This window comes from Nothobranchius furzeri, chromosome 4 (assembly GCF_043380555.1).
Source record: "Nothobranchius furzeri strain GRZ-AD chromosome 4, NfurGRZ-RIMD1, whole genome shotgun sequence".
Taxonomy (NCBI): domain Eukaryota; kingdom Metazoa; phylum Chordata; class Actinopteri; order Cyprinodontiformes; family Nothobranchiidae; genus Nothobranchius; species Nothobranchius furzeri.
The window spans coordinates 48,200,217-48,223,965 of NC_091744.1; the positions used below are offsets into that span (position 1 = coordinate 48,200,217).

Consider the following 23,749-nt stretch of genomic DNA (forward strand, 5'->3'; position numbering starts at 1 on the left):
TGTCCACCTGTGTGTACACATTAGAGAGAATTACCACGTTACAGCTGAAAACACATTTAATAAAGATATAGGCTACGCATTGCAGACAATAAAAACAAAGTTGTAAGCATTAGAATTATAATGATCACATTAAAGAACATTTGGAGGAATGTTCTTTATTTTTGACTCGAATCTCAAATCTTTAAATTAAAATGTAACTGCTTTTTATCCATTTTCAGCCATTAAGACACCCAATAAAAAATATGACTACTTATAAAATTATTTATAATTATATGTATATATAGATATAGATGGATAGAGATCTTAATAAAATGTATTCTTTTAATGGTGTTTTAATGAGCTGTATGATTTTTTAAAACTTTTTTTATAGAAATAAATAAGCAGCATTCCTTGTGTGTGTGTGTGTGTGTGTGTGTGTGTGTGTGTGTGTGTGTGTGTGTGTGTGTGTGTGTGTGTGTGTGCGCGCGCCCGCGTGCCTGCTCGCTTGTCCCTCCGTCGGCCGTGACGGGTGTGTGTGAGTGACTACAGACAAATGCATGAGAGAGTTAGATGCCTTGAAACAGCCTGATGAACAACTCTCCCTACATGTTTTAAAAATGCTAATATGCTATGCTAAATAATGATTTCTCTATTGAACTACAAAGTCCAACTGGGGGAGGACACACTATGGAGGGGGGGCGGAGTTTACAGCTCTTCCAGTTTAAAGAGACAGTACCCAAAAACGGCTCGTTCTCAAGACTCTCCTCAGAACAGGGGTAGATGAGGGTCTGTAGAGCAACAATAATGAGGAAATCAGACCAAAGAACTGCAGTTCCACTGTATTTAGACCCCAACTGAAGGATTTAGATGTAAAAAGGAATAACTTAAAAGCATGTTATGTCTCCTTTATGTGACAGAGTGACGTAGATCTGTCAGGATTTTCTAATCCTAGAGTTTCACCGTCTGTTTTCTATCATAAGCTAATGCAATTTTTTAACTGATAGGGCATTTATTCACTTGTGCCCTTGTAAACTTAGCTCATGAGGATTTGCTCACATATGGTTCCATGCCCTGGAGGAAGAGGATGGAACTGCAGTTTCAGCTACTCCACCTTGGCTTCATTAAATTCAGACCAAAATGTCCCTTTGGCGGAGATCCGTGTATTCTCCCTTGTCGGGATTTGCTTGTGGACGTAGTGAATAAACTGGATTTTAAGTTTAGCTTCGTCACGCCCGCTACAACAAAACTCTGACATTACATGTGTGATTTGTGTTTACATCCTCGTTTTTACTTGCTCAATAGCTAGAAGACCACAGGTGAAGGACAACATTGTTGCCTGCCACCTTTTTGTTCCACATCAAGGAAGGATTTTTAAAGATGCTGATGATTTGGGGGACTGCTGCCACCTAGAGGCTTGGTATGCCAATGAATGTGCTTCACTAGATAATTTTTCTGAAAATTATAGGTGATGTGGACCCTAGTGTTTTTTTTCCAGATGGGTGGGGGAGGACATTCGGCTTGAAGAAACCCAGCTGTGTGTGTACAAGGCCCTAATCTGAGCCCGGTTGCCACAATGAGAGGAACCTATGAAATACGTAAAAGCAGGTGCTTTTCATGTTGCTGCTGACTGGAGTCTATGTTGCATGAGGGGTGGTGTGCATTCAACTGTGGCTCAACTTGGATGAAGTCATCCTTTAATATTGCTGTGAAGCACTGCTGAAACATGATAGATTGGTAGATCAGTCATCAGTGACATTTGTAGGCAGCTGTGAATTCTCGTTGCATTGTGACCTAATCATTGCAAATGGTGCTCGCTGCAGAACCACAAAGGCAGAGCTGCACCAGAAGGTGGAGCTGCACCAGAGTCAGCCCCGCCCATTCCAGAATCAGCCCCGCCCATTCCATAAGAGTCAGTCCAATTCCTTCTAGTTGTCAGACTTGATAGCATTCTGGAACCAAAGAGGGTGTTATAGCTAAAAAATTGAGGACGGAGTTGAGAAGTTAATTGAACAGTTTTTGTAAAGGTTCCATATAATTAAAAATCAAACTTTTGGAACTTTTAATCATGTTATATTGTCATTTCCTCATAAGAAACACGCCAAAGCCATTTTTGGCCTCATTCATGCATTTTCTTCCCATCTCAGCTTCAATTTGGTCTCCTCCCCCGAAGAGGGTCTGGTCTTGGTTCTCAAATCTGGATATTCTGTGAATTTTCTGACAAATTATTTCTTAAATGACTTCTTCTGAGACACCGCCGGAAAAATCATACATACCATCTACAAAGACACACTGGATAGGACAATCAAATGTAACGCCACTAGACTTTTTTAAGATGTGGTGGTGTAGTGGTTATAGAGTAGCCTAGTGAACTAGACCAAATTCTTGCTTTGCAAAGAATGGTCTAGGCATGCTCCATTGGAACCTCAGCAGCTCCTACCAGGACTCTGGCTAGCCAATCACAGCTCTCTAGAGGGGTTTCAAACACATAAAGACCTGTGATTGGTCCATAATGGTGGGCCAATCATAGTGCTCTATCTGCTTAGTGAACAAATCACAGAGCTTTATCCGCTTTGTGGGCCAATCAGGGCACTCTATACGCCTGGTGGGTGGGATGATGCAACAGAGTGAAACAAGAGTATGTCACATTCATTGTCCAGTGGAATGCGGCGATCATTTGAAAGACAACGGTAGAACCCGCCCCACAACCGAGAGCCGTCAATGGAGCATGGCCAGACTAAATAATACATTTATTTAGTCTGGCTTGCCAGGCTAGTTATAGAGTCAAGTTGACATGCAGTTTTGCGCAGGTTCGCCTCCCACTAGCAGAAATATTAGGTAGCTTACAACCCCTTTTCCTCATTTCTAGCTACACTTGCCAGTACTATGTTTACAACAATTTACTGGTATACCGTTTAACATATAATGACTAATGTGTTTATTTATTTATTTGTTTATTTAGCCAGTGTGAGTCCATTTGTGAGCAGAGTTTCAACTAAAATACTGTTTAGGAACGACCAAATTCAAAGAACTTTTAGAGACATAAATATTTTGCTGAAAATAAACATTACAACTAAAATATAAACAAATTAAAATGTTTCAGCTGGCTAAATGGATTGTTGCCGACCTCACCGAGAATCGAACCAGCACCAGCTGAGGGGAAAGCAAAACTTAAGTTAAACAATTTTGCCACTGGACTACCAGAGCACATACGTAAATGACAGATGCTGTTGTACAGCACTTTTCTTGGAGCGGCTGTGGGTAGATATTTGTTAAAAGAAACCTTTTCATTTCGAGATATATTCAGGCTTTGTCATGTAGCAAGTTATATTTATCTTGTTTAATTGAAGCATAGAACATAGCATTAACGACTGTAAACTAGTAACAGCCGTAATTCATGTGGGTCAGGTTAGTTTGCGATAAAGTTGGAAAAACAAAAACGGAAGTCAGTGGGCTAGACTGAGTTTGCGTGAATGGGCGGGGCTGACTCTGGTGCAGCTCCACCTTATGGTGCAGCTCCGCCTTTGTAGGTCTGCAGCGAGCACCCTCTCAATCATTGAGCTAATGACAAAGGTGACAGCTGTCCAGGTAACACTGAGAATCATTTTGCTCGATTCCTAAATCATACCTGCCTGCTCCGTGTCCTCTCCTACACGGATACATGTTCACAACCATGCACAAACTAAAACCCTGGATTGCTGCTCAGCTTTATAAGCTGATATGAGTAAGGTCTGCGAGCTTGCCGGTGGCCGTAGATGTGTGTGTTGATGCTGTGTGTGTCTGTGTGAGTGAGTGTGTGTGTGCGTGGCTCTGTCGAGGCGCTCTAATGCTGTGTGACTGGGGCCAGTGCTGTCAGCAGAGCAGAGACATGGACGCAGCACAAGTGCCTCCTTGCATGAACGTTTGGGCGGGCAGGGATGCTCATCCTACTTTCTCACCATCTGACATTTAAAGGTCCAATCTGCCGTTCTGGAAGCTCGTTGGTTATGGGTTCACCCGCAACCAGCCAAGTCTAACAGCACCACGGGGCTGGCTGTGCAGCACCAAGGGGACAAAAGTGCTAAATGTTTAGGGACGGAAGCTGGAAGAGGCTGAAGAAAGAAAAACTGAAAATGATTATTTTACTTTAAGTGTGTTTTCCTAACCATCATATCTGTTTTTGTGGTGTGGAGGAAACAAACCGTCAGAGGAATCAAAGCAGGGGTGACACATGTGAATAACGAGGAACTGTTTTTCAATCTTTAAGCTTGTTGCTGTGAATGTGCACATGTACATGAGTATGAACACATGAGTCTTCAGATCCGGGTCAGGCTGTGGTGGGTTAAACTGCTACAATAAAATCTACCAGCCAATCATCTCAACAATGTTGAGATGTTCTCCTCAATCACAAAGTGGTTAGAGCCTGGTGCTACAAAAGGAAGTTTCCACATGAGAGAGCAATAGAGGTGGGCCTCTCAGAGTGAGTGTGTTGGATAGTTGCAGCTGTACACAGGTTGGAATATTGAGCAGCATGATGAAGCAGCTGGTACAGTTGCTTCACTGTGAGGAGGTTGCAGGTTTGAATCCGAACTGCATGTTCCCCCCGTGCATACATGGGTTTTGTCCGGGTGCATGTTAGTGTAACTGGTGACTACGCTATCCCTGGGTGTGAGACGGGATCCCAATCCCTGTCTGTCCCTGTTTGTATGATGGTCTGGAGATCTGTCCAGGGTTTCTTCCACCCTGACTGCTGGAATTAGATACCAGCTCCCCATGACCCTTGGGATCTTTATGACCCTATAATATTTATGCTATTGTAAAATGACTATAGGAAGAAAATAACTGAATGCACCCTTCAGCTTTGATAGGGAGAAGCAAACATGGTGACTGGATCAATTTTTGACCTGAAGTTTGTGTTTTCACCATGAAAAGTTTCTGTCTAATCATTAACCCTTAAAACCCCTGGAGCTGTTGACAAACCGAGCCTTTGCTGTGTGTGTGTGTGTGTGCGTGCGTGCGTGCGTGTGTGTGTGCACGTGTGCGTGTGCGTGTGTGTGTGTGTGTGTGTGCGTGCATGTGTGTGTGCGTGTGTGTGCGCACGCGTGTGTGTGTGCGTGCATGTGTGTGTGCGTGTGTGTGTGTGTGTGCGCGCGCGTGCGTGTGTGTGTGCGTGTGTGTGTGTGTGTGTGTGTGTGTGTGTGTGTGTGTGTGTGTGTGTGTGTGTGAGGATGATCTGTTTCCCCTCACTCACATTGGGTGCTGAGAACAGTGACAAATATGACCCCTGACATATGCAAATGTCTACTGAATCACACATGCAGGAAGGATTGTGTGTGTGTGTGTGTGTGTGTGTGTGTGTGTGTGTGTGTGTGTGTGTGTGTGTGTGTGTGTGTGTGTGTGTGTGTGTGTGTGTGTGTGTGTGTGTGTGTGTGTGTGTGTGTGTGTGTGTGGCCTTAAGGGAGCTTGTGTTTGTGTGTGTGAGCGAGAGACAGAAAAGGGACAAGCTTACTTGGATCAGACTTGGAGAACGTGTCTCTATCCAGCAAGTTTCTGAAAACCAAGAGAACAAAGAGACACATGATCAGAGGAATTCATTACACAGATCTCCTGCCACAACAAGAGGTTTTACATCATTAAAACTCCCCTAATTAGCCTTCTTCCTGACCCTGACAACTGTTTTACCCATAATCCTCTTCTGAATTCATTAACAAAAACCAATTCTTCCAATCATCCAGACAGCAGCAGTAAACAGACTCCACCATGGAGCCTAAAGTGGAGCTTATGTATATTTTATTCATTCAGCAACAACACCACAACTTAGGACCTATTTTTCACTATTTCTGGTCTTTCACAGCACCAGAAGCAACAGCAGAGGCTGCCATCAAATTTTCATGACATTCCAGTTTTTCCTCTGTGCACGGGGAGGGACAGATGCCCTACAAAACCGAGCCACTCCATGATGGAAAGTTTCTGAAAGAATGACAATATGTACAAAATGATGAAGTTCAGATCACCCCTCTCTCTTTATTCTGCTCTCCCCACCTATTCCACCTTCCTCAGGATCCACTGATTTCCCTCTTTCCTATTCACTCTCTCTCTTTCTTAACATTTTTTCTTTTAAATCGCAATTGCTTATTCGTGCTCATTTTAAATATATTTTTAAACATTTTCGAAATGCTTTTTTATATTTTTACAATTTTTACATTTTTTGTTTTTGTTTTAGTGAAGCGCCTCGTGATTTTTATCTTGAGAGGCGCTATAGAAATGATATTTTCTTCTTCTTCTTCTTCAGAGATCTGAAAAATGGGATTGTAGAGAAGCTCAGCTCATGAGACAGGGACCCGTGTGGCTGCGGTGGGTTTTAACCTGCCTCCCAGGCTGAAAAATAAAACGCCTGATTGCCAATCTTAAATTTTGCACTCTGGTGTTCCCTCAGCGAACTATTGAGGAAAAGTCTGAAAGCTGATCTCTGAGCAATGCAATGGGATGTAAACATCCATCTATTGTTGTCCGCTACAGGAGCAGAAGCCTAAGCAGGGAGGCGAGAGACATAATCCCTCCAACATGTCCTCAGTCTTTTTATTTTTTTGGTGTGTTGTTACTGTGTCTAGTTTCTATTTCCATTGTTGGTTCTTTTTAAAACACAGGAAAGGTTTCTCTTTACCATGCTAACGTTTCGTTTGGCAACTGCAACACATCCTCAGAGCGCAGATTACTTTCATGCCTTTTCTCTGCCAACAGTTTCCATTCAAGATGCACATATTAGACTAGAAACTAGTCCATCCATCTTACAGTTTTACACAGAAACACACACTGGCATTGATATCCCTTAAGTCTTAATGAAAAACTGAGACAGGTTGTTTCTACCTGGACCATTTTGGACTTAACACAATCATCTTGATCAGAATTGTACAAATTCAATGGCCGCATCCTTCCACGGCCGCATTACATCACAGTGATGTGACAGGGGAGTAAAAGTGTGAAGGCTTATCCAAAAACAGCCCTCTTTTCTCTGAATTTGAAGACTGGTGTATCCTTCATGGCCCGCCCTGTTCCAAGACTCATTGCAGGCTGAATAGAAGATTGTTCTTCTCATATTAAAGTGGACCAAACTGGAGAGGATCACAGCTCTCAAAGTAAGCATATGAAAAGCTGGCACAAAAATGTAAATCTTAAAGTGGTGGTGGTGGGGGGGGGGGGGGGGGGGGGTCATTGATGTTGTCCTGCAGGATGATGTGGGTGATGGGGCAGAGGGTCTGAGTATGGAGTGTCCAGATGTCCCCTGGAGGTGGGTTTACTGGTTGTCTGGGGCTGGGGGGCTGCTGCCCCACTCTGGAGGTGCTTGATTTGCCTCAAGGGGTGGACTACTGGCAGTTGTGAGTGGGGATGTATGTATGTGTGTGTGTGTGTGTGTGTGTGTGTGTGTGTGTGTGTGTGTGTGTGTGTGTGTGTGTGTGTGTGTGTGTGTGTGTGTGTGTGTGTGTGTGTGTGTGTGTGTGTGTGTGTGTGTATTACGATCCAGGCTGTCTAGGGGGCCTGGGGTAACAATTGACGCATGTTCTCGTGTTAAAAGTAAACAACATTTACATAAATATACCACAAAACACAGATTATCAAAACACAGACACATCATCAGCAACTCAAAACTAGTAACAACTAAACTCTCTCATTAACCAAATTAATACTAAAACTTCAAAAGTAAGTAAGTAAGTAAGTAAAAGTTTATTTATATAGCGCCTTTCACAGATATAAATCACAAAGCGCTGTACAACATGATAAAGATCAGGGCAAATACCTCTAACCAATAAAAACATCAGAAAAAAAATAGCAGTGATAAAGTAGAAAATAAAATCATCAGTATAAACAAAGTGAAGGTGTGAACCCGAACAAAGCCATCTTTTTGAAACATTTAGGGAGGGAACGCCTGGATGAAAAGGTGAGTTTTTAGACGATTTTTAAAGACCTCTACAGTGTTAGAAAGACGGAGATTTGAAGGTAGACTGTTCCAAAGTCTGGGTGCAATAGTCTGAAAGGCCCTGTCCCCTTTGATTTTCAGTCTGGTTCGAGGAACAGCCAGGAGGTTTTCAGATGTGGATCTAAGGTTCCGAGAGGTGGTGTGTGGGGATAAAAGCTCAGATAGGTAGCTTGGAGCCTGGTTGTTAAGACCTTCACAAAACTTCCTTAACTGAGTGATGTCTTACTTAAAGCAAAGGGGAAAGTTTCCTTCACACCTGAAAAGGGTTAAAGTTAAACAATGTTTTCCTAAGCACCCAACAAAGTTGTTACATAAAACTTAACTTAACAAAACCAAATGCTGCTGAGGAGACACCAGACCAGAGAGAACCTCTCTGTTCGGCTGCTCCCTGAACTGAGGGATGGCTGTTTTTTATGCCGCTGGCAGAGTTGATCATCAGGAACAGCTGGGAGAGTCTAACTGGGAGGCAATCTAGTGAGATAGGAGCCAGGTGCTGCATCTCCTCTCTTACACACATAGGGAAAAACCCAAATGGCCCTGAGCCATAACACTTCCCCTCTAAAAATAATGAAAGTTCACACACTTTAATTACACTACATCACATATCCCCCCTTTTTCTTTTACTCAAGACATGCGGTGCCATTCGAAGCAACCCCTACTTCTGAAATTCCCTCAGTGGAACAACATGCAGCGGGAAGGTGACAATCAGTGCTGGGTTGATGATGCAGACTCTCCCGTGCCCAAAAGTCCCACATCCACTGATCACGCAGGGTCCAGCCGAACTCTCTCTTCGATGGTGATCCACTGTCTGCTCACTCCGTTCTCCCAGACAGGATTCCATCAGAGTCTTAAACACAAAGAATTAGTCCACAGTGAGAAGATAACAGATTCTGTCCTCCTTTTCCCAGAGTCGTTAGGCAGGCTTCCACAGCAGGAGCGTTCCATATTTGAAAAACTGAGAAGGGAGGGGGACCAACAGAGCAACCACCTGGCCGCTGGAGTAGCGCCCCAGTCAGATGTCCCATACCAAGTGGGTTCCTCTCACCCACTGAAGATCAATCCCTCTCATGATCCATCGTTTATATCCGTCTTCCGGGGCACAACTGAAGTGTCACCTTCTCGCTCCCTCACCATGCACCATCAAGGTTTCAGAATGAAGTGGCTGTGAACTATTCCAAAAGTAAAACGTAAGTAATAATAATAAACCAGAGAACATGGGTCCAAGTAAGGTTGTGGGATCAAAAGATCCCGGACGAGCCCCCATCTATGTTACAAACCCTTAGATGTAAGTCAGTTGTGGTGGAGGGGTAACATAATAACTGATGTGACAAAGGGAGTGAGTTTAAATAAAAAAGTATTTTATTAACAAAGAGTAAACTCAAAATACTCAGTCCTTGACCGGAATAATAATTAAACTAAATTTACTCTATGCATAACTAAACGAAAGGCGACAGGGCAGAAATCAAAACACCTGAGGCCGACCCCATGTGGGGATCTGGGTGGGTGTTTGGGGATTGGGTCCTGACATGTATGCTGCCGGGAAGAAAGTAGGAAGATGCGGCAGTGCATGGCCCAGGCTCACGGGCCTCAGGTGGACCTTGGCTCCTCTAAATAATAACAACTTGTGAGGGATCAAGTCAAATGAGTGGAGGAACACAGGAAATCTCCAAAAATAGAGGCTCTTTAATTTATTTTTCTTTTAAAACATCCTCACAAAAATGGCTCGAGCTCATAAAAGAGGTCAAACAAACAAACTGAAACTCAATAAACTGCTAACTTAACATGCTGACTGACTGAAACCATAACCGACCTAAGAAACAAAGACACACAAGGGTATATATACACATGGGCTGATCAGACCATATGAACAATAGGGATTACTAGACAAACATTTACTAACTAGTACTAAAACCACAAATCAGTACAGTCAGATTGTTAATAAACCTAAACACCCTAACTCATAAACCTAACTAACTTCAAACTTAATTATTTTGTCATTTGTTAATTAATTTAACTAGATAGTGCTCAATCAGGGGACTCCATTGTCCTGCTGGGGGACTTCAATGCTCACGTGGGCAATGACAGCTTGACCTGGAAGGGTGTGATTGGGAGAACGGCCTGCCTGATCTGAACTCGAGTGGAGTTTCGTTATTGGACTTCTGTGCAAGCCGCAGTTTGGCTATAACGAACACCATGTTCGAACATAAGGATGCCCATCGGTACACTTGGTACCAGGGCAGCCTAGGTCGCAGGTCGATGATAGACTTTGTAGTCATATCATCTGACCTGCAGCCGTATGTTTTGGACACCCGAGTGAAGAGAGGAGCGGAGCTGTCAACTGATCACCACCTGGTGGTGAGTTGGATCAGATGGCAGGGGAAGATGCCATGTAGACCTGGCAGACCCAAACGCATATGGAGGGTCTGCTGGGAACGCCTGGCAGAAGAACCTGTTAAGACGGTCTTCAACTCTCACCTCCGGCAGAGCTTTGACCGAGTCCCGAGAGCAGTGGGGGACATTGACTCCGAGTGGGCCTTGTTCCACTCTGCGATTGTTGAGGCGGCTGTTGCTAGCTGTGGTCGCAAGGTGGCCAGTGCCAGTTGTGGTGGCAACCCCCGTACCTGCTGGTGGACACCAGAGGTTCGGGGAGCCGTCAGGCTGAAGAAGGAGGCCTACAGGGCGTGGCTGGTCTGTGGGTCTCCGGAGGAAGCAGACAGGTACCAGATAGCCAAGCGGGGTGCAGCAGTGGCAGGAGGAGTTTGGTGAGGCCATGGAGAAAGACTATCGATCGGCTCCAAAGACGTTCTGGCAAACTGTCCGGCGCCTCAGGAGAGGAAGGAAGCAACTCGCTCACACTGTTTACAGTGGGGATGGGGAGCTGCTGACGTCAACTGGGGCTATAGTCGGATAGTGGAAGGAATACTTTGAGGAGCTCCTCAATCCCACCTATGCGCATTCCAAGGAGGAACCAGAGCCGGGAGACCTGGGGATGGACTGACCAATCTCGGGGGCAGAAGTTGCTGAGGTAGTCAAACAACTACACAGCGGCGGAGTCCCGGGGGCGGATGAGATTCGTCCTGGATATCTCAAGGCTATGGATGTTGTAGTGCTGACATGACTGACACGTCTCTGCAACATTGCATGGTCATCGGGGGCAGTTCCTGTGGAGTGGCAGACCGGGGTGGTGGTCCCCATCTTTAAGAAGGGTGACCTGAGAGTGTGTTCCAACTATAGGGGGATTACACTCCTCAGCCTCCCTGGAAAGGTCTACTCCAAGGTACTGGAGAGGAGGGTACGATCGATAGTTGAATCTCCGATTGAGGAGGAGCAATGTGGTTTTAGTCCTGGCCGTGGAACTGTGGACCAGCTCTTTACCATTGCATGGGTGATGGAGGGGGCATGGGAGTTTGCCCAACCAATCCACATGTGTTTTGTGGATTTGGAGAAGGCTTATGACCGTGTCCCCAGGGGCACCCTGTGGGGGACGCTTCAGGAGTATGGGGTGGGTGGCTTTCTGTTGAGGGCCATTCAGTCCCTTTACCAGAGGAGCGTGAGTTCGGTCCACATAGCCGGTAGTAAGTCGGACCTGTTCCCGGTGAGGGTTGGACTCCACCAGGGCTGCCCTTTGTCACTGGTTCTGTTCATTACCTTTATGGACAGAATTTCTAGGCGCAGCCGTGGTGTGGAGTGTGTCGAGTTTGGTGGCAGGAGAATCTCGTCTCTGCTTTTTGCGGATGATGTGGTCCTCCTAGCTTCATCCAGCTCTGACCTTCAGCTCTTGCTGGGTAGGTTCACGACCGAGTGTGAAGCAGCTGGGATGAGGATCAGCACCTCCAAATCTGAGACCATGGTTCTCGGCCGGAAAAGGGTGGCTTGCCAACTCCAGGTCGGGGGAGAGGTCCTACCTCAAGTGGAGGAGTTTAAGTATCTCGGGGTCTTGTTCACGAGTGAGGGTAGGAGGGATCGGGAGATCGACAAGCGGATTGGTTCGGCGTCTGCCGTGATGCGGACGCTGAGCCGATCTGTCGTGGTGAAGAGGGAGCTGAGCCAGAAAGCCAGGCTCTCGATTTACCGGTCGATCTATGTCCCAATCCTCACCTATGGTCATGAGCTTTGGGTAATGACCGAAAGAACGAGATTGCGGATACAAGCGGCCGAAATGAGGGTGGCTGGGCTCAGCCTTAGAGATAGGGTGAGGAGCTCGGACATTTGGGAGGGACTCTGAGTAGAACCGCTGCTCCTCGAGATCAAAAGGAGCCAGTTGAGGTGGTTTGGGCATCTGGTTAGGATGCCTCCCCGGGGAGGTGTTTCGGGCACGTCCTGCCGGCAGGAGGCCCCCGGGTCGACCCAGGACACGTTGGAGAGGTTGCATCTCCAATCTGGTCCGGGAACGCCTTGGGGTCCTGCACGAGTAGCTGGTGGAGAAGGCCGGGGAGAGGACGGTCTGGAGCTCTCTAGTTGGGATGCTGCCCCCGCGACCTGGACCTGGATAAGCGGAGGAAGACGACGACAAAATAATAAACTAAATGAAACCCTTCAGTCCCCTCTTCATGGAGCTATTGGTTTGGCCCCAACAGCTCCTCCTATATTTAGCTGACCGAACCCCTTCACCACTGTTTGCCTATCCCATCTCAGGAAGCAGGAAGTGGTGAACCTCTCAGCACCGGTAAGAGAAAACATAAATTAATTTCAATTGAACAAATGACAGGCATATAATACAGCAGTTAACTAAATGTGCGCGCCTACAATCAAAACTAATGCATTTAAGCCGTCTAAACAACAAATCCAAAGAAACACAAACATACAAACTGAAATCATGAAGGTGCATGAGTGTACTAACGTTCACCATTGTGTGGACATGGATGTGGCCATCACACAACTCTGTCCTATCACGGGGGAGGGGGATGTTCAGGAGGGGGAGGACCCAACCTTACCTGGATGTCTTATGTCTTACATACTCTAGAAGTTGTGCAAATGCAGGGATGGGAGTAGATATTCAGCTGGGGTGGGGCTAGGTTGGTGCCCTAAGACTCTGTGGGTTTCTGCGATGCTGCTGCTTTCGGCCCTGGCCAGATGGGCTGGGGTCTCCTGCCCTGGGTGACATTTTGGGAATGGAGGTGCATATTGGGGCCAGAGGGGGAGCTGGCTCCCTGGAGGGCTTAGGCCAACCAGCCACTCCTCCCCATCCCCATACATTTTTTCTCCTCCTGCTCCTTCACATCAACACAAACATGCACATAGGACCCTGTTGGGCCCCCGGCGTGGCCGGTCGTCCCTGGGTCCTAGGTCGCTGGGTTCCGGGCTCGGCCAGCTGGAGGTAGAAGGCTGCGGGCGGGCCTGTGGGCTTGCCGCTGATATCTCCCAGGACTCTGCCAGCTGCTGGTTGTAGACCCCCGGGGCAATCCTCTGTGCCTCTTGAGAGGGGCTGGGGCTTCTCGGGTTATGGTCTCCCTGGGCTCCCTGTGCTCTGGGGCAGCCCCTGGATCTCTGGGTCTTGGAGCTCCCTCCACATTTGACACATATTTGGGGGGTAGATCTGTGGCCCCTCACACTCTCTATTGGACGCTCCTATAGAGAAACCATACAAATAAAAGAGCGTGTACACACACAGGTGCTCACATGGTACTCTCATAAGTATGGACTTGGGCACGTTCAACACGTCTTAAGGTTGTGGTTGGCACTAAATGCACTGTGATTTATTATCGTGATTTTTCGGTTAAACAATGTTGATTTTATATTTCCTCATCAGGTTGACGCAGTGATAGCTTGCTCCTGATGTATTGTTGTGTGTTGTTTTTCTCTTTCTGCAGGTCTAGAAGCAGACTCTTGTTCATCATTGAGTGTTTACTTTTGTGGACCCCCCCCCTTCCCCCCCCCCACACACAAACACAGACACACACATGAACATATGCACATATATGTTTATGTTTATGTTTATGTATTTAGCAGACGCTTTTGTCCAAAGCGACTTACAAGTGATAATCGGCATTTTGCCCTTGAGGCTAACAACAATAGTAACAACAACAAATTGACATCAGTCATGGAGAGGAGGGAACAAGGAGTGGACAGTAGAGAGGAGGGACGGGTGCAGACAAGGTGCTAGTTAAGAAGATGCTCTCTGAAGAGCAGGGTCTTCAGGAGTTTCTTGGAAATAGAAAAGGAAGCCGCAGTTCTGGTAGTGTTAGGAAGGTCATTCCACATTTGTGGAATGATGCATGAGAAAAGTCTGGATTGTCCTGAGTGTGGTGTAGGCACTGCTAGCCAACAATCCTGTGATGACCGGAGCGGCCGGGCCGAGATGTAAGCCTTTGCAAGAGGATTCAGGTAGATGGGAGCCGTGCCATCTCGGACATATATACCCACACACACATGCACATGAATGAACACACACACACACACACACACACACACACACACACACACACACACACACACACACACACACACACGCACACACACACACACAAACACAGACACACACATGAACATATGCACATACATACCCACACACACATGCACATGAATGAACACACACACACACACACATTAATTGGCAGGTTGATGTATTTTATGAACTTGAAATTTAGGGTCAGGATTTATTGGGTGACTTTTCATCTTTTAACCCTCTCAGGCTCTAAAGAAGTTTTGATAAAAGGACGAACAACTGAAGTCCTTCAGGGGTATTTCTGAGTTAAAAAATGCTGATGAAATAAGTATGTGCAGTTACCAGGTAGGTAGGTTTTAACATTGCAAATCTGCAACGCCTGCCTCCAGCGGGTTAACAAGTGTCACTTTGATCTGCAGAAATCCCAACAGCCAGACTTTGTGCATATTGTGCTCTGCCAAGAGACACAATATGCACAAAGGAGGAGGAGGAGGGGAGGAATGAGCAGGAAGACTCGTGCCATCGTGCTTGCTTTGGGGTGAGCACTCTGTCGCCCATCCTGTCCCGTGTTACAAGCGGCGAGCGTTCTGAAGCCGTTGATGGTTAGTGATGTATCTAGATCAGGCCCCCATGTTGAGCTGATCCCAGTGTGGCCCAGATGGTGAAATGCCACGCTCTGCTGCTTCCCTGTCAGGGAGCGCCCACTGGCCCTTCTCCAGCTTTCAAACCTCAAATAAAAGACAACAAGCGACGGAATCAAGCGTGGTCATACTGAGGCTGTGTTTTATCACTGGAAGACCGTCAGAGAGATTGTGTAGGAGTGAGAAGTGGGAGCCCTCACCTGCCAAATGGGATAAATGTCCAATAAAGAGAAATACTGTACCAAGTTGGCTCCCACGGGAGGATGAGTGGAGGCAGGGAACAAGATGCCGAGAAGGAAGCAGGAGGAAAAAAAGCAGGCTGAGGTGTGCATGAAAGGGAGCACGCAACTGTGTGCGTGCATGTTGGCTGGACCCACGTGCGCTTTTATGGATATGGCAGCCTCCCTATGATTCATTTGCACCGGAGGGCTTCCACCTGGCCCTGACAGAGAAGAGTGACTTTTTAAAAAGCCTCTTCCTCAGCGGGGGCGGCCTCGGAAATGTCTGGTCAGTGCAAGCAGAGCGCCTCGTACCTCATCAAACATTTATGATAGCAGTCTCTCCTCGACACCGGAATTACATTTAAAATCCCACCAGTTACATCACAGGCACCTAAAAATGGCAGCCGCAGCTTTAAATACCTACGTGAGGGTGGGAGTGGGGACCTCCGTCTGAGGAAGGATGATGCATCATGTGCTCTTTAAAAAGGGGAGGAAGTGGTTATTCCGGGTGAAAGCAGAAACAACAATCCTATCACAAGAGGACAGAAAGGTGGGAGTCCCTATTTCTGCTTTTAGACGTCTCAGGCGTACAAATATTACATTAATGATCGGATGGTAATTCAACTCAGATTATTTGATAGATTTTTTTCAGAAATATTAGACATCAGTGGAATGGCATGTGTCTGTAAAACACATGGCATTTGCTTGGGAATGTAAAAAGGTTTGTTTTAGAGATTGTGTTGGTTTCATGTAAAAATCATCTGACACGGCCCTTTGGTCTGGCTGGGAGTCTCTGCTTAGGCTCCAGAAATCCTCCAGAGGGAGGTGAGCAGGAGGAATCCTAATCAGCTGCCTGAACCATCTCAACCTACTCCTTACAAGGAGCAGCGCCCCACCCCCACCACCCATCCCTAAAGCTGAGCGGAGCTCGTTTGGATCTAGAAAATGTTTATATTTGGTGTTTTCCATCCATTTTCTGAACCCGCTTTGTCCACGTAGGCTCGCGGGGGGCTGGTGCCTATCTCCAGCGGTCAATGGGCAATCAGACGGGGCACACCCTGGACATAGAGCCAGTCCACCGCAGGGCATATTTGGTGTTTTCATACTGTAATTGTTTCATAACCAAAGTCACTCATTTTCTAAATGCAACACATGAAATCAGACTGGTCAGGAGACCCACACAGGCGCGAGTGTGTGAGCCAAAAACAGAGAACTCTCACAAAAATAATCATGTAAAAACTGGAATAATGCCCGTTTCTATTTTCTACATAACATGAGATCCATGAGCTAACACACAAACATTTCTGTATCAGTTTCCTTTATTAGCTTTGTTTTTAATGCCTCTACTTAATGAAAGTATTAATCCTGACAGAGTTAGCACCAGCCTCCACTCATATCACTCCACCAACGCACTAGTGGACCCTTTCCAACAAGATAACTTCTGTCTTTTTGTGTCTCTTAAGAGGACATTCAGCTCTTTTGAAGTAGGGATTGTAAGTAGAAGAAGTTAGTTTATTTGCTGGTGGACAGCAAAGTAAGATTCACCATCTGCAGAAGCAACGTTTAGATAAATCACACTGATTTTTACCAGAATTAGCGGATTTTTTTTTTGTTAGCATGTTTTCGTACCCATAGCTAAAACTCTTTGAGGGTTTTTGGGTTTGGGTGATAGTCCCGCTCTAGTTGATTTGAACGTATCAGACTAGACTGAACAAAAACAATTAAGTTGTATTTATTCATCATCTGACTGGACCTGAGAAGTTAAAACTATTTTCAATGATCATTTTTAAAGGTACAATAAGTAGGAATTTTACTGTGAAATGATCAGAGCCAATCATGCTTGAGTTTGCAGGCATTCCTAGTCTGCGCTGGTGAAGCATTTGTAGTTCAACACTGGCGGGTAAAGAGCAGCAGTGCTGTGGAAACAATGTTAGCCAGGGGAGCGGCCAAAACTTTTTTCTTGTGCAGATTACCAAAAGGCCAAAGTTTTCATCTAAATGCCCAGAAGTTAACTTTTAACTCACAGGCCAAACTTCTTCGTACACGTCAATCTGACACCGTGGTGCCGATATGAAGTCTGCAAACTTTCTTTGATATCTTGTGGTATGTTAGAAGTCATCAAGGCTGCAAAAGACGCAGGAATTCTTACCTATCCTCTTAGAATACAGTTGATCTTTCCTGGTTCATTAATGATAAACTATATCCTTGACTCTGACTGAATTAACATAAAGTGTGTGTTTCCCTGAATAATCCAAAGAACCTAAGTTAATATTAAATAAAATATTCAAAGACCAATCAGATTGATAATTCATGTTAAATGGAATATTACATCTTATTGATCATATGATAAGTGTAACCACTTCCATCACATTACACTTAAACCCCTAAGAAAACCTCATCATGTTTTTTTTCTTCAAAGTTAATGTTTGTCTATTTCAGTTTTTATACATTTGCAGTGGTCTCCAGTAGGAATGAATGCCTTGCGAGACATTCTCAGGGGGAAACATATATCGTTGCATCATTCCAAGAACTAATTGTGACCTTACATTTGGACATTTTGCCTCTGATTAGATAACGGCAAAGTGACTATGGCACTGACTTGCAGTGCTGATGTTTTATCTCCACAAATATCACAGACCTGGAGGAGTTCTGCTGTGTGGTGAAGTAGTCTCCTCTACTCTTCATTCTCTACACAGATGACTGTAGATCCATCCAGCCTGACAGTTACATGGTAAAATATGCTGATGACACTGTGCTCCTGTCTCTTCTGTCAGGCCCTACTGTTTACCACGGGCAGGTCCTGCAGAAGTTTGTGGATTGGTGTGACACTGCATGCCTGGAGCTGAATGTGACCAAAACCAAGGAGATGGTGGTGTCCTTCTCAAACAAACAGAGAGCGCTGGTTACCGCTGCCTCCACTATCATTCATGGACAGCCAGTGGAGCTGGTTGAAGAGTATAAATATCTAGGGACCACCATTGATCACCTCCTGAAATTTGCTTCCAACACCGAGGACATCCTCAGAAAGTGCCAGCAACGACTCTACCTCCTGAGGAAGTTGAATTCATTTGGAGTCAGGAAGGACATTTTACTGACTTTCTATTATTCTTTTATAGAAAGTGTTATCACATTTTCCATCCCCTGTTGGTTTTATTCTGTCAGCCTGCAGTATAGAAGCCGTCTACAAAGCACCGTCAAGGTGTGCTCTCGGATCATTGGACTACCACTGCGAAGCTTAACTTCTCAATGTGACCAGCATACAGGAAGTTTAGCACAGAAAATCATTAAAGACCCATCACACCCTCTTCATACTGTTTTCGAGTGGCTGCCCTCCAAACGCCGACTTCGATGCCCATGCTGTAAAACACAGAGGAGGAGAAGTTCCTTTGTTCCCAGAGCTGTGCTTCTTCTTAATTCTCAGTGCAGATAGGGGGAGTGTGCATTACTTGTATGTGTGCGTGCATGTAGTTACATGTGTGTGTGTGTGTGTGTGTGTGTGTGTGTGTGTGTGTGTGTGTGTGTGTGTGTGTGTGTGTGTGTGTGTGTGTGTGTGTGAGTGAGCCAAAGTTTTAATCATTGTTGGTCATTCACATGTGAGTTTATGACATGATTGTGTATATAGGTTTTTATGGGTTTTACAAATGTGTAATTTGGATGTGTTTTTAGAATTTAGAGATTTTAGTGCCGGTTGCTTCACAATGCTGTCTCGAATTGCCCCTCGGGGACTAATAAAGTTGTCTTGAGTCTTGAGTCTTGAGTTAATTAACAGTTAGCTTTTCCTAGCCGAGACACACTCTGCTGTTTCCTGTACGCTAACCAACAACATCCTTCCCTGTTGTGAGTCAAGATGGGTGAGTCCATGAATGTTAAGTGACAGTGTGACGTAGATCTGTCAGGATTTTCTAATCACATATTCACCATCTATTTTCAATCAGAAGCTAATGCAGGAGATAGGCGTAGGAGACGATTTTCATGTTCAACTTGCACAAAAAACTCAGAGTGACTGATTATAAAACTTGGTCTTAGAGGTATGGTGTGAATTACCTTTTTTAGTCTGGGTTAGTTAGTTATGGAAAAACAAACCAATGGTTAAGGTTAGGATTAGGGTAAATGGGTTAGGCATAGTGGAGTCACTAAAATGAATAGAAGTCAATGGAGGTCCACACAAACATGGTCTGATGTGATGGTCTCATGAGGTGAGCTCATCCTCTAATCAGCCTCTAGCATTCATTCCAGGTGAGCGGTGCCTGAACGGGACCAGCTGCAGCAGATTGATCATCAGCCACTGCTGGCTTAAAAGGAGGAGGGAGACCACTGCTAACACCGGTTGATTACTCCACACGGGTATCTCCAGTTGGATATTCTCCTGCCACGCAGTCTCTAGGAAACTCTAGTCTAGTTCTTTTATTGCTTACTCTACCTGACGTTTGCTCCTTGTTTTTCCCAGATCCTGCTCAACTTCACACCTTCAGCCATACTCCTGGACCTCTCTTCAGCCTGCATCTTCCTCTCCACATCTTCTCTCACTGTTCATGCAACCCTCTCTGGAGCCCTTATCTCAATTCCACTGGACACTTGGATCCCGCCACTTCAGACCTAACAGACCTCCCCACGTACCATCTCCCCAGCAGCACAGTAAGACCTCCACTCCTCCTCCACCACCAAACCACCAGACCTCCTACAAATCCAGCATCTACTTGCAGGCCCAGTTCTGCATGTCTTGGGTCAAGCACGTAAACCCGAGCGTGCGCGCGTGTGTGTGTGTGTGTGTGTGTGTGTGTGTGTGTGTGTGTGTGTGTGTGTGTGTGTGTATGTGTATGTGTATGTGTATGTGTATGTGTATGTGTATGTGTATGTGTATGTGTGTATGTGTATGTGTATGTGTATGTGTATGTGTGTGTGTATGTGTATGTGTGTGTGTGTGTGTGTATGTGCATGTGTATGTGTATGTGTATGTGTATGTGCATGTGTATGTGTATGTGTATGTGTATGTGTATGTGTATGTGTATGTGTATGTGTATGTGTATGTGTATGTGTATGTGTATGTGTGTATGTGTGTATGTGTATGTGTATGTGTATGTGTATGTGTATGTGTATGTGTATGTGTATGTGTATGTGTATGTGTGTGTGTGTGTGTGTGTGTCTCAGCACCAGCTCAGCTCAGTGAGAGGTAACTCCAGATCAATGAAGGCTAAAATGTTGAGCTGATTTATTTAATCCACTCTCAGAGACTGAATGACTTTCTCTCTCCTGCCTTCAGGGGGAGGGGACGAGCGGCGAGCAAAGAATTCACCAGGAGGAGTCACGTCGGTTACTGGTTTCCACCTGTTGTCACAGGAGGCTAAAACTGTTCAGACATTTCAAAACCAACTGCTAGGAAAGAATAATAAATACCAAGGCATGTTCACTCCTTAGACAGGATCAGACATCTTTTTATATTTTAGTCTGGATCCTAGTGTCCACATTCCCTGCTAACAGGAGCAGTTTGAGTCTAAGCTCCATTTTCCTGAATAACATTAACTGAAATTATGGGTTAAAAACCGTCTCCTGTTGTTCTAGTGGCCAAAACACAGCAGGCTATAAAGCTGCTCATATGGAGAGAAAGACGCAATATGATTTTAAAAATTAGCCAGATGAGAGTATCTTATAAATAAACAGATGTGATGTCCACAAATGGTCAGTTTTCACCTACAGATGACCTACAGTCATCTACAGACCTAATTCAGTCCTATGAGGTGGATTTGATATTCTAGCTGCCAACAAGACACAAGGTCCTGAACTGCTTGTTGACATCCTGGAATCATAAAGTGGACATCCTGTTCTTTCCAAGGTCCCTCACAGAGCACCCTTTTCTCTAAACTCCTTGCTTCAAAGAAGAAAGAAGATTTTAAAATTAAATTTGAACTTCTAAAACTTAAGCCAGATAATCATTAAATAAACGTTTGTTTATTGCTACTTATAATAATTATAAATAATGAAATGCTTCATTAATCTCTGCTCAATGATTGTTTCTGCATGTTTATTGACAAGGTCATAACATTTGCACTCACACAAGTATAAAGTAAGGTAAAGTTAAGTCCATGACACATAATTAACCTTTTACCCAGATCAGAGCCTTAGGATCAAAGAAGGCGTGTTTCTGAGGCCTAGTCCACACGTAGCCGTTTTTTTTAAACAAATATCCGCCCCTCCAAAAACTTGCATCCACACCACCTCGTTTTAAAAAGAAACTCTGTCCACACGTACCTGGATAAATACGTTGTTAAGGACATGCCAGACCTGTAGGCAGCAGTACTTCCCCCGTTCTTAACCTCGTCCTTCGTCTGTGGTCTTCTGCAAGGAGCAGTAATTCCGCTTGCAAAAACAAACAAGCAGAAAGCGCTTGGACAATTGATAAAGCGAACGCAGCTCTGAGGGCATCCATGCTGTCGGCTAGTGTAAACACAGGTCGCACACATGATGTCAGCATTTTTTGTCGCGGAAAGTGACGTTGCGGACCTTAAAACTCCGGTTTTGTCTGTCCACACGCAGACACCCAAAACGGAGAAAACGCAGATCTTCACTTTGGCCGGAGTTTTTAAAAAGATCCGTTTTCGTGTGAAAAAACTCAGTTTTCGTGTGGATGACAGGCCAAAACGTAGAAAAATATCTACGTTTTGGCAGATCCTCGGCTACGTGTGGACAGGGCCTGAGATTCTTGGTAACATCCAAACTTGTCAACCTTTGGTTGGCTACACAATCATAACATGAGAACAGTAAAACCAGGTCACGCTGGTGATTCTTTAGTTCTAGAGAAGCTTCAGACCGGCCACCTGAAGCATACCTCTTTAATCCACCAAAGATTTTGACATGTCGTCAAAATCTTTTTTGCCCCTGCAAAGCTGATACAACCAAATAGTTCCTACAGAATAAGCTGATATTGTTTAGACTCCTTAAGAGTCCCAGACGCTCGGTTCCATCCGTCTGTCGTGACCCGAGACATCTCTGGACTGAAAGGATCGGTGCCACGATATTCTACCGCCCTCCGTTGCCAGCGGTCATCCGACCTGTCTGACTTTCGGATCCACCAAGAGGGTCTCTGAAAATGGGTGTAGTGTTAATGAGCTACATATCTAGGAATTAAAGGCTGTTGCTATCAGTTTATGTTTTAATTCCTAAGAAGATCAAACAAATTAACGAATGAAATGTACATGTATATATATATATATATATATATATATATATATATATATATATATATATATATATATATACACATGTCCATATATATATATATATATATACATAATAGAAAAAAATTCATACACCAAGAATTTATATCATATATATATATATATATGGATATACATGCATATATATGGATGTACATACATACAGCAAGTTGCTTGGTTTATGTTAATCAAAAGATTATATTATTTACTTAAAGATTTAATTTAATAGCAAAAGTTATTTGTTAATTCAGAAGATCAAAAGATCTTTGCTTGTTCAGTGATCAGTGTGCACCCACTCTGTGTTTATTTCAAGAAAGTGTCAAGTTTAACAAGGTTAAGAAATGTATTAATAAACAATTTAAACATGACAATTTACAAGACAATTTATAAAAGCTTTGGTATTAAAAGACTTTGGTATTAAAAAGCAACCCTGTGTTTGGATGAATCTAAAGTGAAGTGTGTTTTGTTTGCGAGTGAATGCATGTCTCAGAACGTGTATCTTAAAGACAGGACGCGTTCTGGGTGGAGAAAGAATTTGGTTTTGTCAATAAGCTAAGTTGTTCTTATTAAAGAGCATTCAGACGCAATCTGTGTCTACCTCACCGTCAGGCGACCCTCGTCGTGGATCCGGAGGTCAAGGGAGGATGTTGAACAGCCTCAGGGTACTGGGTCCGGTAGGGAAGACCGATGGTACCGACTCGTTCCGGTCCTAGAGATGCCGCAGGCTCACAGGTGGAATTGGTTTGCGTCTGCAGATTCTTAAGGAATCTCGTAGCATCAGCTTTGTTCTGCAGGTGTTGTTTTGTTGTGTCGGAGCAATTCTGCCAGCGTGACAGAAATCGCTTTGTTGGTTAAAGAGTGTTGGGCGGCCGTCCCAACTTCTCTAGAACTCACTCGCAAATGACAAGAGTTCTGTTTTAAAAGATGGCTATTATCATTTCTAACCAATCAGGTTGTGACGTAGAGTACCAAAGCTTTTATAAATTGTCTTGTAAATTGTCATGTTTAAACTGTTTAGTAATAAATTTCTTAACCTTTTTAAACTTGACTCTCTTGAAATAAATACAGAGTGGGTGTACATTGATCACTGAACAAGCAAAGATCTTTAGGTCTTCTGAATTAACAAATAACATTTGCTATTAAATTAAATCTTTAAAAATAAATATTATAATCTTTTGATTAACATAGACTGAGCAACTTTCTGTATGAATTTATATCTATTATATGTATATATCAATATATACAGTATATATATATATATATATATATATATATATATATATATATATATATATATATATATCCATATATACAGTATATATATATATATATATATATATATATATATATATCATTCGTTA

The 23,749-nt window shown here is 44.3% G+C and overlaps 1 protein-coding gene and 1 long non-coding RNA gene across 2 annotated transcripts in view; one reads left to right on the plus strand and one right to left on the minus strand.

Annotated features, from left to right (window-relative positions):
• LOC129153642 (uncharacterized) overlaps window positions 1–476 on the plus strand; it is a 2,821-nt gene extending 2,345 nt beyond the window's left edge. The window contains exon 4 of the long non-coding RNA XR_008559611.2: window positions 1–476. This exon is cut by the window's left edge and continues 661 nt beyond it. This is a non-coding gene — a long non-coding RNA (uncharacterized lncRNA).
• LOC107374166 (copine-8) overlaps window positions 1–23,749 on the minus strand; it is a 255,851-nt gene that overhangs the window by 210,533 nt on the left and 21,569 nt on the right. Inside the window, exon 2 of the mRNA XM_054733519.2 lies at window positions 5,465–5,505. Coding sequence (XP_054589494.1) covers window positions 5,465–5,505 — 41 coding nt within the window. The remainder of the gene's footprint in view (window positions 1–5,464; window positions 5,506–23,749) is intronic.